Below are 13,758 nucleotides of genomic sequence, written 5' to 3' on the forward strand. Positions count from 1 at the left end.
AAAATTAACGTAATCAATGAAATTCTTAATGATCAATTATCGATTAATCATGCCCATCCCTAATTTTGATATTAAAAAGAATCATAGTATGTATTACTCCGCGATGCTCCTGACTACGGAGCCATAATGCTAAAGTGGTGCGGCTTTGTAGTTTACTAAAGTCGTACTAAGACACCTCAATAAATTCATATATAAGGCGCTCTGGATTATAAGAGTGCAGTCGTTTTTTGATGAGATTAAAGGCTTTTAAGTGCGCCCTATAATGTGGAAAATACGGTACTTTTGTGGAAAATAACAGGATGTTTTTGTTATGTTATAAAAAGTACAACACATGTACAGTATCTGAGAAACATAGAGCCGCATTTTTAGGTTTGTTGCTCATCTAGTTCCGTTATAAATACAACAGAAATGTGAATAAATATCTGTTCTGTGTCTGTATAAAAATACCGATTTGTTTTCAATGTAACTGCTATAGTGAGCTGACGTGTGTGTGTTTGTGTGTGTGTTCAGGGACGAGGACATGGACGGCGAGTGGGAGGCTCCCCAGGTCCCTAACCCCAAATGTGAGACTGCTCCCGGGTGCGGCGAGTGGAAGAGGCCCATGGTGGATAACCCCAGCTACAAGGGCAAGTGGAAGCCCCCCATGATCGACAACCCCAACTACCAGGTGAGACCCCGCGGAGAAGAGCAGATTTAACTCAGATCTGTGCACAAAGGACACTACAAACGGTGGTGTAATTTGTAAGTGTTCACCCTAAGGCCAGAAGGTCACAGGTTCACCTACAGTATCCTTGTTATTAGCCTTATCTCTCAGAGTGCTCAGAGAAATTGGATACTTACAACCCTCTGTACATGCGCAATCAGAGTGTCCTGGATGTTTAGAGTGGTTGCTTTAGTAACTGTGGCACAGATATGGCAAGAAGCATGTAGAAACATTGCTAAATTAAGGCTTTTTGTTAGGTGTTGTCATCGATTTGTAATAAGAACTGGATAAGAGACGTCCCCTCTGTCTGAAATTGATTAGTGGCCGCTCCGGGTACTGCAGCTCCAGCCCAGAAAGAATTGTCCTGTAGAGCGCAATGCATTTTTTATGAAAGCAAACTGCCCATGTTTGGCTGACAGGGCATCAACAGCTTTCATAAAGGTCGGATTTTGTAGGTAGTTTTGTAATATGAACTTAAAAAAAATGTTGAAATCGTCAATGTGCCTTCAAGTTTGCTTTGTAAGACTTAACCTAGCTCCACTCTAGTAGCTTTTGCTCTGATTGGTCCGAACTGCACGTTTCTGACATCACGTTTTGCAGCATAAGACCAGTGTTCAGGAAGTAAAGCAAAAGTAAAAATCGTTCTTGCCGTGATTAGCCAGTGAGTGCTCATTGGCGCCTCTAAAATCAATACAACGCCATCTTGGGTTCATCTTACAGCTTTTATTGTAGCTCTATGAGTGTTCCCAAGACCTTGCTAATTGTGCGTTCGTTTATCCGTCCGACTCAGAGATTCGAGGACGTTGCTGAGTGACACACACTGACACATCCTTTTTCCTCGGACAGCAAACCTCCAAACTCGGAGGAGACCGAGCAAGGATTCCGAGATAGAATCCAAGATGTGCCCAGTGTCACTTTTAGAATGAACTGTTGTCATTATGTTTGGACGCTTTGGTGGTTTAAATGATCATTTCAGTCAGTCTTATTACTGCAGGACTTTACTGCGTCCGATATAACTGCCTATGGGTCTGGTTGTCGGTATCGCTCATGTTTTTAGCCCATTTCCTGCTTGCCAAGTGCCAAAATGATCTACTAACATGCGACACCAACACTTAACTTCACTAATACACTAATATACTGAATTCTTCCTTGAGGTTGTGTAGTTGAAGCACAGACTTATTTTGGAGCGCCTGGTACTCGCCCAATGCAAAAGCAACAACAGCTTTCCAGTTAGTGTTCATGTTTTTCTCCAAGTCACACAAACAAAACATAATAAAATAGTTGATGGATAAACAAACGAAGCATATGCCTTGTTAAAGTCTACCTAAATTGTTCTTGAGCACAGTTTGAACCCTCTGTGGTCCTGCTTTCTCCCCAGGGGGTGTGGAAACCGCGTAAGATCCCGAACCCGGCCTTCTTCGAGGACTTGGAGCCGTTTAAGATGAGTGCCTTCAGCGCAGTGGGTCTGGAGCTGTGGTCCATGTCCTCGGACATCTTCTTCGACAACTTCTTCATCACCGACGACAGGAACGTTGCAGAGAGGTGGGCGTCAGAAGGATGGGCCCTGAAGAAGACTGCTGAGAGCGCCGCCGAGGTGAGGACGTTTTATGATGATTAATTATATGTTTTGATTTGTTTGTATTGTGATTTTAATGTCGTTCGTGTTCTGTAAAGCACTTTGAATCACTTTGTGTATAAATTGTGCTACAAATTTGCCTCGCCTTACACTCCGCTTCTGGCTCTCTGCTCCTCTCGATGGCTCTTCTCCTCTGACTCTCTTCTCCTCTGGCACTGCTCCAGGTCTTCGCCTCTGGCTCTCCTCCTGTGGCTCTCTCCTCCTGTGGCTCTCTCCTCCTGTGGCTCTCTCCTCCTGTGGCTCTCTCCTCCTGTGGCTCTCTCTCCTCTGGCTCTCTTCTCCTCTGGCTCTCTCTCCTCTGGCTCTCTTCTCCTCTGGCTCTCTCCTCTGGCTCTCTTCTCCTTGGGCTCTCCAGGTCTTCGCCTCTGGCTCTCCTCCTGTGGCTCTCTCCTCCTGTGGCTCTCTCCTCCTCTGGCTCTCTTCTCCTCTGGCTCTCTTTTCCTCTGGCTCTGCTCCAGGTCTTCGCCTCTGGCTCTTCTCCTGTGGCTCTCTCCTCCTGTGGCTCTCTCCTCCTCTGGCTCTCTTCTCCTCTGGCTCTGCTCCAGGTCTTCGCCTCTGGCTCTCCTCCTGTGGCTCTCTTCTCCTGTGGCTCTCTCCTCCTCTGACTCTCTCCTCCTCTGACTCTCTCCTCTTCTGACTCTTTCCTCTTCTGACTCTCTTCTGACTCTCTCCTCTTCTGACTCTCTCCTCTTCTGACTCTCCTCCTCTGACTCTTTTCTCCTCTGGCTCTTCTCCTTTGGTTCTCTTCTCCTGTGGCTCTCTTCTCCTCTGACTCTTCTCCTCTGACTCTCTTCCTGTGGCTCTCTTCTCCTGTGGCTCTCTTCTCCTGTGGCTCTCTTCTCCTGTGGCTCTCTTCTCCTGTGGCTCTCTTCTCCTCTGGCTCTCTCCTCCTGTGGCTCTCTCCTCCTCTGACTCTCTCCTCTTCTGACTCTTTTCTCCTCTGACTCTTCTCCTCTGACTCTCTTCTCCTCTGACTCTTCTCCTTTGGTTCTTCTCCTCTGACTCTCTTCCTGTGGCTCTCTTCTCCTGTGGCTCTCTTCTCCTGTGGCTCTCTTCTCCTGTGGCTCTCTTCTCCTCTGGCTCTCTCCTCCTGTGGCTCTCTCCTCCTGTGGCTCTCTCCTCCTGTGGCTCTCTCCTCCTCTGACTCTCTCCTCTTCTGACTCTCTTCTCCTCTGACTCTTCTCCTCTGACTCTTCTCCTCTCACTCTTCTCCTCTGACTCTTCTCCTCTGACTCTTCTCCTCTGACTCTTCTCCTTTGGTTCTTCTCCTGCTCCTGTCTGCTCCTGTCTGCTCCTGTCTGCTCCTGTCTGCTCCTGTCATTGACCCGTCTCTTGTGTTTCCAGCCTGGTTTGGCCACTCAGATGCTGTCTGCGGCGGAGGAGCGCCCGTGGCTGTGGATCGTGTACGTCCTGACAGTGGCTCTTCCTCTCGTCCTCATCATCGTTTTCTGCTGCACTGGGAAGGTACGGCTCCTTTTTTTATTTATCCTGATACTGAACCAGGCCAAAATTCACCAGCTCCAAATGTCAAGATGTTTAAGGAGCTGACTATAGACGTCTGAGATGTTGCACGATTTTTTTTTTTTACACCAAATGTGGCAGCAAAACCTTCAGGTATAAGGAACAGTGTGATTCTTCTAACAGGTATCCACACCGTCGGGATCAATAAAGTTTTGTAAATTCTAGGGATGTAACAATAACTGAAATATCGTGATATCGCATCGTCAAGTCTCACAATAATATCGATATCATAAGTTCCTTTGCTTAAATACATGGTTTTATAGTAGCAACAGCTCATAAACATCAGGAACTACATATCCCATGATTCATTTCAGCGCAGACAACATGAAGAAATATGTTTTTTACTTGAATTCTTGGGATTATGATGGAAATAATTCACACCAAAATCTTGTGAAGGTATTTTAGAAGCAAAAAAGTGTCTTATCTACAATTACATCAGCTTCTTCAAAATATCGCAGTAAATATCGTACCGTGAGATGCATATCGTGATAATATCGTACTGAGAGATTTAGATATGGTTACATCCCTAGTAATTTCTGGACTATAAGCCGCTACTTTTTTCTCACACTTTGAAACCTGCGACTTAAACAATGATGCGGTGAATATATATGGGCGGATTATTTGTTTATTTATTTTGTTTGTTTTGAAAGTCAAGTTCTAGTAAAAACAACAGAAGAGAGAACAACAGACTGTTAAAACGTCACATATGAACAGTTCTTCAGATAAACTATAACATAAACAACAGAACAGAACAAGTTTAACAAACTCTCCATCTCACTCCAAATCACTTAAATCCATTCAATTCTTCGTCCTCGGTGTCACTTCTGAGCAACTCGGCCTTGACCTCCGGAGGTAAACAGATGTAAACACTTCCTATTATCTTCTGTGTCGCTGTCGTCAGACTCAGCATCAGTTCCAGTTAGAATTATTCGGGTCTTTCTGAATCCCGACAGGATGGTTTCAGTGTCAGTGAAGTCCAGGCTTTGTCCATCCATCCAGTGACTTCAGGAACGTTTCATGCATCCTCGTTTCCTGCCAGTCCCTCACAAGTTTCTCTCTCACTCCAAACTTTCTTTCTGCTGCTCGATTACCGTTTTCAGCTGCAGATTTCACGACTTGCCGTTTGTAATCCGCAAAATCAGATTTTCTTTTTGGAGGCATTTGTGTATGTTGAGATTGACTGACATGATACAGACAGGACAGAGGCTCTTTCTGAAGGAGACATGCGCAGTAGAGCCAAGTGACAGTGGTACAGGAGGAACAGGAGCAGCAGATACTCACACACAAGACTAGAACCTCTCACTACTTCACTGTCAACATTTTAACATATAAGTCACAGAAAACACCCAAACCATGAAAAAAAAGTGTGGCTTATAGTCCAAAAAATACGGTAAATATCTCAAGTTACAACGTGGACATCTGTCGCTTATAGACAAGTGTGGCCTATATATGTACAATTTATTTTTCTTTTAAAATTTAGTTGATGCAGTTTATATTCAGGTGCACTCAATAGTCTGAAAATTACGGTATCTCTCATCTCTCCATCCATCCTCTCATCTGGTTGATGTAGTAGTAGTAGTAGTAGTAGTAGTAGTAGTAGTAGTCTCCCTGTAGTGATCCATGACTGTTGTCCACAGAAGTCCAGCGCTCAGTCCCAGCTCAGTCTGCCCGGTCTGCAGGAGGAGCACCAGGACTCGGTGACCAGTCTAAGCCGTAGAGTAGATCACACTAGGGCTCGGTGATATGCTGCTAAAAACAGTGTGAAAAAACAACTATTTTCTTTATTATTTGTCTCCAAAACCAAAATGAAAAAACTGATAATTATTAGTTTTTTCAGTTTTCGATTCTGGTGTTTAAATGAATAATGGAAATAATAATGGATAACGGCCGTTTCCCATTTCTGAGACTTAAACCGCGATGCCGGACTAAAACAGGACTAAACCGGTCTCGGTCCCGGTCTCGGTCCCGGTCTGGTCCTGGTCCCGGTCCCGGTCTGGTCCTGGTCCCGTTCCTGTTCCCGGTCTGGTCCTGGTTCCGGTCCCTAGTCCGGTCCTGGTTCCCGGGTCCCTAGTCCAGGTCTCAGTCCCGGTCTGGTCCTGGTCCCGGTCTCAGTCCCAGTTTGGTCCTGCTCCCGGTCCCTAGTCCCGGTACCGGTCTCAGTCCCAGTCTGGTTCTGGTCCTGGTTTAGTCCTGGTTTAGTCCTGTTTTAGTCCTGTTTTAGTCCTGTTTTAGTCTGTTTTAGTCCTGGTTTAGTCCTGGTTTAGTCCTGGTTTAGTCCTGGTTCAGTCCGGCATTGCAGTTTAAATTTCAGAAACAGGAAACATCCCTTATCCGTTTTTTCCATTATTGATTTAAACACAAAATCGAAAACTGAAAAAATGAATCATTATCCGTTTTTTCATTTTGTTTTTGGAGACAAATAATGAAGAAAATTGTTTTTTCATTTTCTTATTTTTGGTTTTATTTTTAAAAACGAATGAACAAATAATACATGGATTAACGTACAGCCTTTTGTCTCGTGAATTTTGTAAAACACATTTTATTCAGATATCACCTTCCCCTAGATTAAATACGAAATTTTACTTTATTTTATTTTTTTGGTTGGGGAATCTGGAGTACAGCTTGTTGTTCTTTTAAAAGTGCAGTTCACCTTTAAGCTTAACTTGTCGTGTTGTGCTTTAGTCCAGAATATCAGTGGCTGTTTTTGTTTTGGTCTTTTTATATCTTAAATAAACCTTGCAGCTTTGGTGGTGACAGTAACGCTTGTGTTGGCTGTTTAAACCTGTAAACCGTCATTTTGTGTGTTTCTTTACCGATAATAACTGTTGTGTTTTTGTGTGTTTAACAGAAAAAGACCCCAGCTGCGGAGTATAAGAAAACAGATGAGCCACAGCCGGACGTGAAGGAGGAAGAGGAGGAGGGCCAGGAGGAAGACAAGGCCAGCCCAGCAGGTACTACGGCTGCGATACTCTGCTAAAACTGTGGGGGGCAGTGTTTCAAATGCATTCAAACCATTCAAGTCTGACTAACTGCGACAAATGTGATTCTGATTTTGTGCAAAACCAAGTCTGTGAGATGGAGGACTAAAGGGGAGAGTGAAGTTTTCCTCTTCATAAATATGGCGACTGGTGTTAAGCAAGTCACCTGACCACAAGGGCTGGCTGTCATTGCCGATATGATACATAGGAAATCAGCTGGAAAGTCCCCTGAATTGTACCCTTTTTGAAACTAAGTTCATCTGTACAGTATACATATAAATAAAAAAAAAACATTTCTTTGATTATATATTTCTATTAATTACACGCGCAAGTTATAATATATCTCAACACATTTGTTCATGTTGAGCAAAGATGAGCACCCTGCTTTTATCCTCTGTTGCATGACATGACACCTGACATGAGTTGATTATGTTCATGACAAGCAGGTAAGGAAATAATGTTTCTTCCCAAATCAACAGTTACAGATGCTGTAGGACACAGGTGTCAAACGGCCCGGGGGCCAGATCCGGCCCTCCAAGACCTTTAATGTGGCCCTTGGGTGATTTTCTACTAAAATATTTAAATTATATTTTCTATTAAAATATTAGTAATTTTCTGTGGTGTTTATCACAGCAGCGTCTCCAGTGTCTCTGTACGTGGCCCCTCCCACCAGAGCAGCACAAATTAAGACTTGTCTCTTTCCAAACGCTCTTAAAGGACGATCGTTTTGACTATTGACCGTGACACACTCATCAGAAAAATGTCAAAAATGAGAAAAGTGAACACAGAGTGCAGGATTTTCCAAGAAAAAATGACCTATTCCTGTTTGCATACAATTTAATGTTAAAACATTGTGTTGAAATTGAATTTTTCTTACAGTTTCAGGTTGTTCATAATAAGAAAGAGTTCATCAATTTAAAAAAAAAATCTGTAATAGATCTGCGTTTCTCTGCACAAATATTTGAACTTATTGTTATTTTTGGGGTTTATATGACATGAGTTTTCTGATCCGGCCCCTTTGGGATCAAAGTAGGTTGGATACGGCCCCCGGACCAAAATGAGTTCGACACCCCTGCTGTAGGACACGGGGAACAAGAACAAAATAGTAAAATACGATTTCATAGCAAACTTCTGTGAGCAAATGAGGATTATATTGATATTACAGACTGAAAAAATGTGTGTCGCTTCAGGAAGATCGGTAATATGACATAAACGAGGTCAGACATTTGGTATCGCTATATTCACATTTCATTTTATTATGATATAGAAGCTGATTTTCTAACTCAATACATCACAGTGCATGACACGGCGAGAATGTCCCCCCTCTCCCGGGCACAGCAGTCACCTGTGTGCTGCCCAAGAGGAAGGGGGCGCCCGTCAAACTGGGACTTTCAAGCCAGTCTGACACTCGAGCCGGTATTCGATGCATACCTTGATACATGCGCCATGATATAATACATATCTTGATACAGTGAGCCTTCATTTCGATACGATATATTTCAAATCGATTCGATACGGTTCCTTAAAAAATAAATCCTAAATCATGGCTGTGATGCTAAGTCTTTGTTAAACCACTTCTTTACAAATTCATATGAAAGACGGCCATTTTAATCATCAAAACAGTGAAAATGTCAAATGTGCTGCACAAACAAGTTTCCTCCCACTGAACAAACAACAAAACCGTAGCTCTGTAACAAAATAATTTAGTAAAATATTCCAAAAAATACTCTTGGAGACTTATCGATACAGCAGCTCACAATATCGATACTGTATCATCACATTAAATGAGACGATATATCGATATTTCAATATTTTTGCACACCTCTACTGACAAGGGTGCACTATGTAACTTTTTGGGTGGGGGTTCGTCACCTTCTTGTTTCTATGGAGATGTCATTCCTCTGCCTGAAATGTTCCACAGTGTGACATTAAACAGCTCTACTTTACATTTTATTCAATTACAGGTTGTTTTACAGCTCAGAAATACTTAGAAAAACATTCATTCTGACTGTGAGCGGGGTCTCCTATCCACAGATCTGACCTGTAACTTGGTCTGGTTTGGTCTCCGTGAAGATAGAAAGGTTTAATGCCACACTGCGAAACATTCCAGACAAAGCAATAAATAATAATCTCCACAGAGAAAAGAATTTGACGGATCCTCCACCAGATTTACACATTAGTTTAATCCTCCAGACTGCGGTTCATTCTGTCTCTATAATTTTTTTGAGATGTGATGGTGAATTATATTGTGTGTGTTTGTTGGTTTTTTCAGCAGAGGAGACTGAAGAGGCGGAGGAGGACGCAGCTGAAGCAGAGAAGCAGAAGAAGGAGAAGGAGAAGGAGATGAAGGAGAAGACGAGGAGGAAAAGGCCGAAGAGCCAGAGAAGGACACAGAGGGTGATGAGGTAAATCACGGGACTGCACATCTCCAGACTCGTTCTGATACCAGTTTTTAAAATTTGATCCAATTCTGATACTTGACCTTAGGGAAGATGAAGTAAAAGTGCAGATACCAGAGCAAAAAATACTCAAGCAAAAGTAAAAAATCTAAAAAAAAGTATTAAAAGTAAGTAACAGGAGTAAATATTTAAAGTATTTTGTGCATATTTTGAGAGATTTGTGCTGATTTTTTTTCCTGTAGCTGTTTTTATTTGTATATTTTAATTTGCTTCAATTATAAATAAGTTAAAAATAAACCCTCAGACTTTTCAGCAGACCTCAAACAATATTAAAAAAAATCTGTTTACTTTTTCGTCCAGTTCAAAAATGTTGTGTAGAAAGTAGAAAAGTTCAGACGCCTGCGCTCAAATGTAGTGAAGGAAAAGTAAAAAAGTATCCACTTATAACGCACTTACGTAAAGTACAGATACTGAAAATTTATACTTAAAGGTGCACTGACTGTATAGCTTCTACTTGCTTGTCTTCATGGAGATGCTATTTCTTTGCCTGGAATGTTCCGTAGTAGGGCATTAAACATATCTCTCTCACATTTGTCACGCCTGGTAACTACACATGGAAAGAAGCTTGTAGCTAAATCTGACACAGAGCGTTTTTTCTGTCTGAGATTAATGTTTCCTGCGCTCTGTCCTTGTTTTAAATAAAATAAATAACATAAATAGCTAAAAAAAAAAAAAAACCTGTCTCCATTAGAGCTGGGTGTCATTAAGAAGTTGCTGATACGATACATACCTCAATACATAGGCCATGATACGATGCGTATCTTGATACTAGGGATGGGCATTCGGTGAAATTTTCTTAATCGATCGTCGGAAGAATTAACGATCGATTATCGATTAATCATTAACGTTTTTATATTAAAATGATCATCATATTATTACTATCTGCACTACTAATCTGCATAAATAAATTCAACTTTACGACATATAAACCGTAACGACTCTAGAGCCACATCAGCCCGTTTGACATTATAATGTGTTTAATTGAGTTTTGCGCAACTCTCACAGAAACGAAACTTAAAACCTCATCGCTAATTTGCATAAACTAAGCGAAGATAAAACTACAGCTCTTGTGTCGCTGATGCGGTTCAATTCTGTCAGATTAAAAGACATGACTCAGGTGAATACAGGTTAGTGTGACCAGATTTGCGTTTGTCAAAACCAGGACAGCGTACGGGGGGAGGGAGGTGGGGACTCGTCATCGACATTGCGCGACTCTCACCTGGCAAAACTTTTTCCCACTGGACACCGAAACATATGTGCTGCTTTGTACACTGTGCACATGAACTCACACTTGTCCCGAACGCAACGGAAAGCATGGAATTTCTTGTACAAGTCATTGTTAAATACGCATTTGTGCTTCGGTACATTGCAGACTGACCCACTGTTTGTGTTTGCTCGCTCCTTCTGAGTGCAGAGAGACACATGTATGGACCCCTGTTTAGTCACGCTACACACAGCAACCTACATTTGGTTTGTCGATTAAAATTAACGTAATCATGTGCTGCTTTATACACTGTGCACATGGACTCACACTTGTCCCGAACGGAAAGCGTGGACTTTCTTGTACAAGTCATCGTTGCACATCATTCGCATTTGCACTTCAGTACGCTGCAGACTGACCGACTGTTTGTGTCTCGCTCCTTCTGAGCGCAGAGAGCTACATGTACGGACCCCTGTTTGGTCACTCTACGCTACGCACAGCAACCTACATTCGGTTTATCGATTAAAATGAACGTAATCGATGAAATTCTTAATGATCAATTATCGATTAATCGACTAATCATGCCCATCCCTACTTGATACACTGACTTTTCGATTCAGTACGATATATTTCAAATCGATTCAATATGGTTTAATGAAAATAAAGGCTAAATCATGGCTGTGATTCTAAAAGTCACTTCTTGTGCAAATTTAATATGAAAAAAAACCACCAATTTTACTCATCAAAACAGTGAAAATGTCAAATGTGTCGAGTTTCCTTCCTCTGAACAAACAACAAAACTGTAGCTCTGTAATCATCATCATCTTTATCTTTATTCCGGACTCATGATCCATTCTTAAAAACATACAAGAACCGTGACATTACAAAACAACAAACATTTATGTTTTTAAAAAGACAACCACACCAGTGTCTCCGCGTATTGACCTGACATCTTATTGCACTGAATCTCATATTTGTGTGACATTTTTATTTCATTGTCCGATTTGTTCAGCCTGCAAATTAAACAAAACAAACGAAAATCATTTAGTTTTATTTAGCAAAAATCACTTAATTTAACAAAATCGAAAAATACTCTTGGGAATATATTGATACAGCAGCAGTATCATCACATTAAACGAGTCGATAAATTGATATTTCAGTATTTTTGCACACTCCTAGTCTCCATTTTTATGACCAAGTTTATTTCCGTACTGTAATATTCAAGGCAAAACTGTAAAATCTCCATAAAGACAAGCGGAAAGTTACACAATACATCTTTTATTTACATCCACTTTACTACTTTTGTCACCTGTGGAGCGAATGGCAGAATAAACAAAGTCCACGTGAGCTGTTGTCCGCGCAGTTCGTTTGACCAAAGTTCTGTTTCTACTCCTACGACTAAATCGGAATGTTCTTTTTTGTCATTGTTTGTGTTTTTTTTTTTTTCGAGTCTGCAAAACCACTACAGTCTACAGTGTGTAAACCGCTCTGGGCGTTCGTGTCGGCCACAAACGGCGAACAACAAACACAAGCTCTGAACTACGTGAACTTTAGAAAAATCCAGAGTGATATCGGATCAAAACAGCCCTGATCATGAGTAGTAGTTTGGCCCGTCGTGATAAACCATTTTGACTCTGTAACTTTTGCGTTGTGTGGCTTTTCGTTTGGGGTTGTCGTGTTGTGCTTGTTTCTATGGATACGTCACTGCTCGGCCTGGAATGTTCCACAGTGTGACATGAAACAGCTCTACTTTACATTTATTCAATTACAGGTGGTTTTATAGCTCAGAAATTCCCAGGAAAAGAAAATCTACAGGACTGAACCAGGAGGACTGAACCAAGACTTGAACCAGGAGGACTGAACCAAGACTTGAACCAGGAGGACTGAACCAAGACTTGAACCAGGAGGACTGAACCAAGACTTGAAAAAGGAGGACTGAACCCAAGACTTGAAAAAGGAGGACTAAACCAAGACTTGAAAAAGGAGGACTAAACCAAGACTTGAAAAAGGAGGACTAAACCAAGACTTGAAAAAGGAGGACTAAACCAAGACTTGAAAAAGGAGGACTAAACCAAGACTTGAACTAGCTCTAAACCAGGACTGAACCAGGACTAAATCAGGACTAAACCGGGACTAAACTAGCTCTAAACCAGGACTGAACCAGGAGGTCTGAACCAAGGCAGTACCAGCTCTAAACCAGGACTAAACCAGGACTAAATCAGGACTAAACCAGAATTAAACTAGCTCTAAACCAGGACTGAACCAGGAGGTCTAGACCAGGACTGAACCAGGAGGTCTAGACCAGGACTGAACCAGGAGGTCTAGACCAGGACTAACCAGGACTAATCTTGACTAAACTTAAGAGGAGGACTAAACCAGGAGAAAAAGGAAAACCCTAAACAAACTAAACCTAGGAAAACATAAATTAACCAAACTAAAACAAATAAACATAAACTCTGCAGAAAAATACGGACAATCCACCAGAAAAGTTCCACAACGCACCTTTAAGTATCGTTAAAATCCTGCAACAAATAAATACCAGAATGAACCAAAAATTTGCCAGAGAAGTGATTTATTCAATCCTCTACAGCTCAAATCTTATCGTATTACAAAAAAAAAATACCACAAATCTCCACAATTTCACAAAGAAAACATACAAACCATAAATACTGACCACCAGACCAAGTTACGGGTAAGATCTGTGGAGAGGCGACCCTGCTCACAGTCAGAAAGTCTGTTTTTATTCATATTTTCGCCCCAATAAAACCACCTGTAATTGAATAAATGTGATGTAGAGCAGTTTTAATGTCACACTGCGGAACATTTCAGGCAGATTGATCACATATCCGTAGAAACAAACAAGTGACGGACCCTCCACCAGAAAAGTTACACAATGCACCTTTAAATCAGTATAGTAATTGCTGTGACAAGCCTAGTAGTGTTTTAATCGTATAATATTTTCCATTGTTAAGGGAACTGTGAGGAAACCTTTAATTGATCAAATGTTATTGTTTATTTTTTGCAGAAAAAATAATTTTGGATGTTACAAAGAGGTAAACAAAAATAAATTAATAAAATCAGTCATTTGTTGATTTCCAGCTCTCTTTAAAAATGTTCAGATCATCTTTGGTGCTTTTTGTCCTTCGAGATCTTCAAATCTTTAGACAATTCTGTTGATTTTTTTTCTTTTTCTGTGACGCCGTTGGGGGCGGGGCTAGGGGGTAGTTGAAAATAGGACTTCTTTTGTGCTAAATTTCAAG

The 13,758-nt window shown here is 41.4% G+C and overlaps 1 protein-coding gene across 2 annotated transcripts in view; it reads left to right on the forward strand.

Annotated features, from left to right (window-relative positions):
* canx (calnexin) overlaps positions 1-13,758 on the forward strand; it is a 39,897-nt gene that overhangs the window by 20,477 nt on the left and 5,662 nt on the right. For both annotated transcript variants that reach the window (XM_055160383.1, XM_055160384.1), the window contains 6 exons: positions 511-667; positions 2,082-2,297; positions 3,684-3,803; positions 6,709-6,811; positions 9,111-9,243; positions 13,524-13,551. In XM_055160383.1, the coding sequence (XP_055016358.1) occupies positions 511-667; positions 2,082-2,297; positions 3,684-3,803; positions 6,709-6,811; positions 9,111-9,243; positions 13,524-13,551 (757 nt within the window). The remainder of the gene's footprint in view (positions 1-510; positions 668-2,081; positions 2,298-3,683; positions 3,804-6,708; positions 6,812-9,110; positions 9,244-13,523; positions 13,552-13,758) is intronic.

Source organism: Boleophthalmus pectinirostris, unplaced genomic scaffold (assembly GCF_026225935.1).
Source record: "Boleophthalmus pectinirostris isolate CB_2022bp ecotype Guang Dong unplaced genomic scaffold, ASM2622593v1 HiC_scaffold_3, whole genome shotgun sequence".
NCBI lineage: Eukaryota > Metazoa > Chordata > Actinopteri > Gobiiformes > Gobiidae > Boleophthalmus > Boleophthalmus pectinirostris.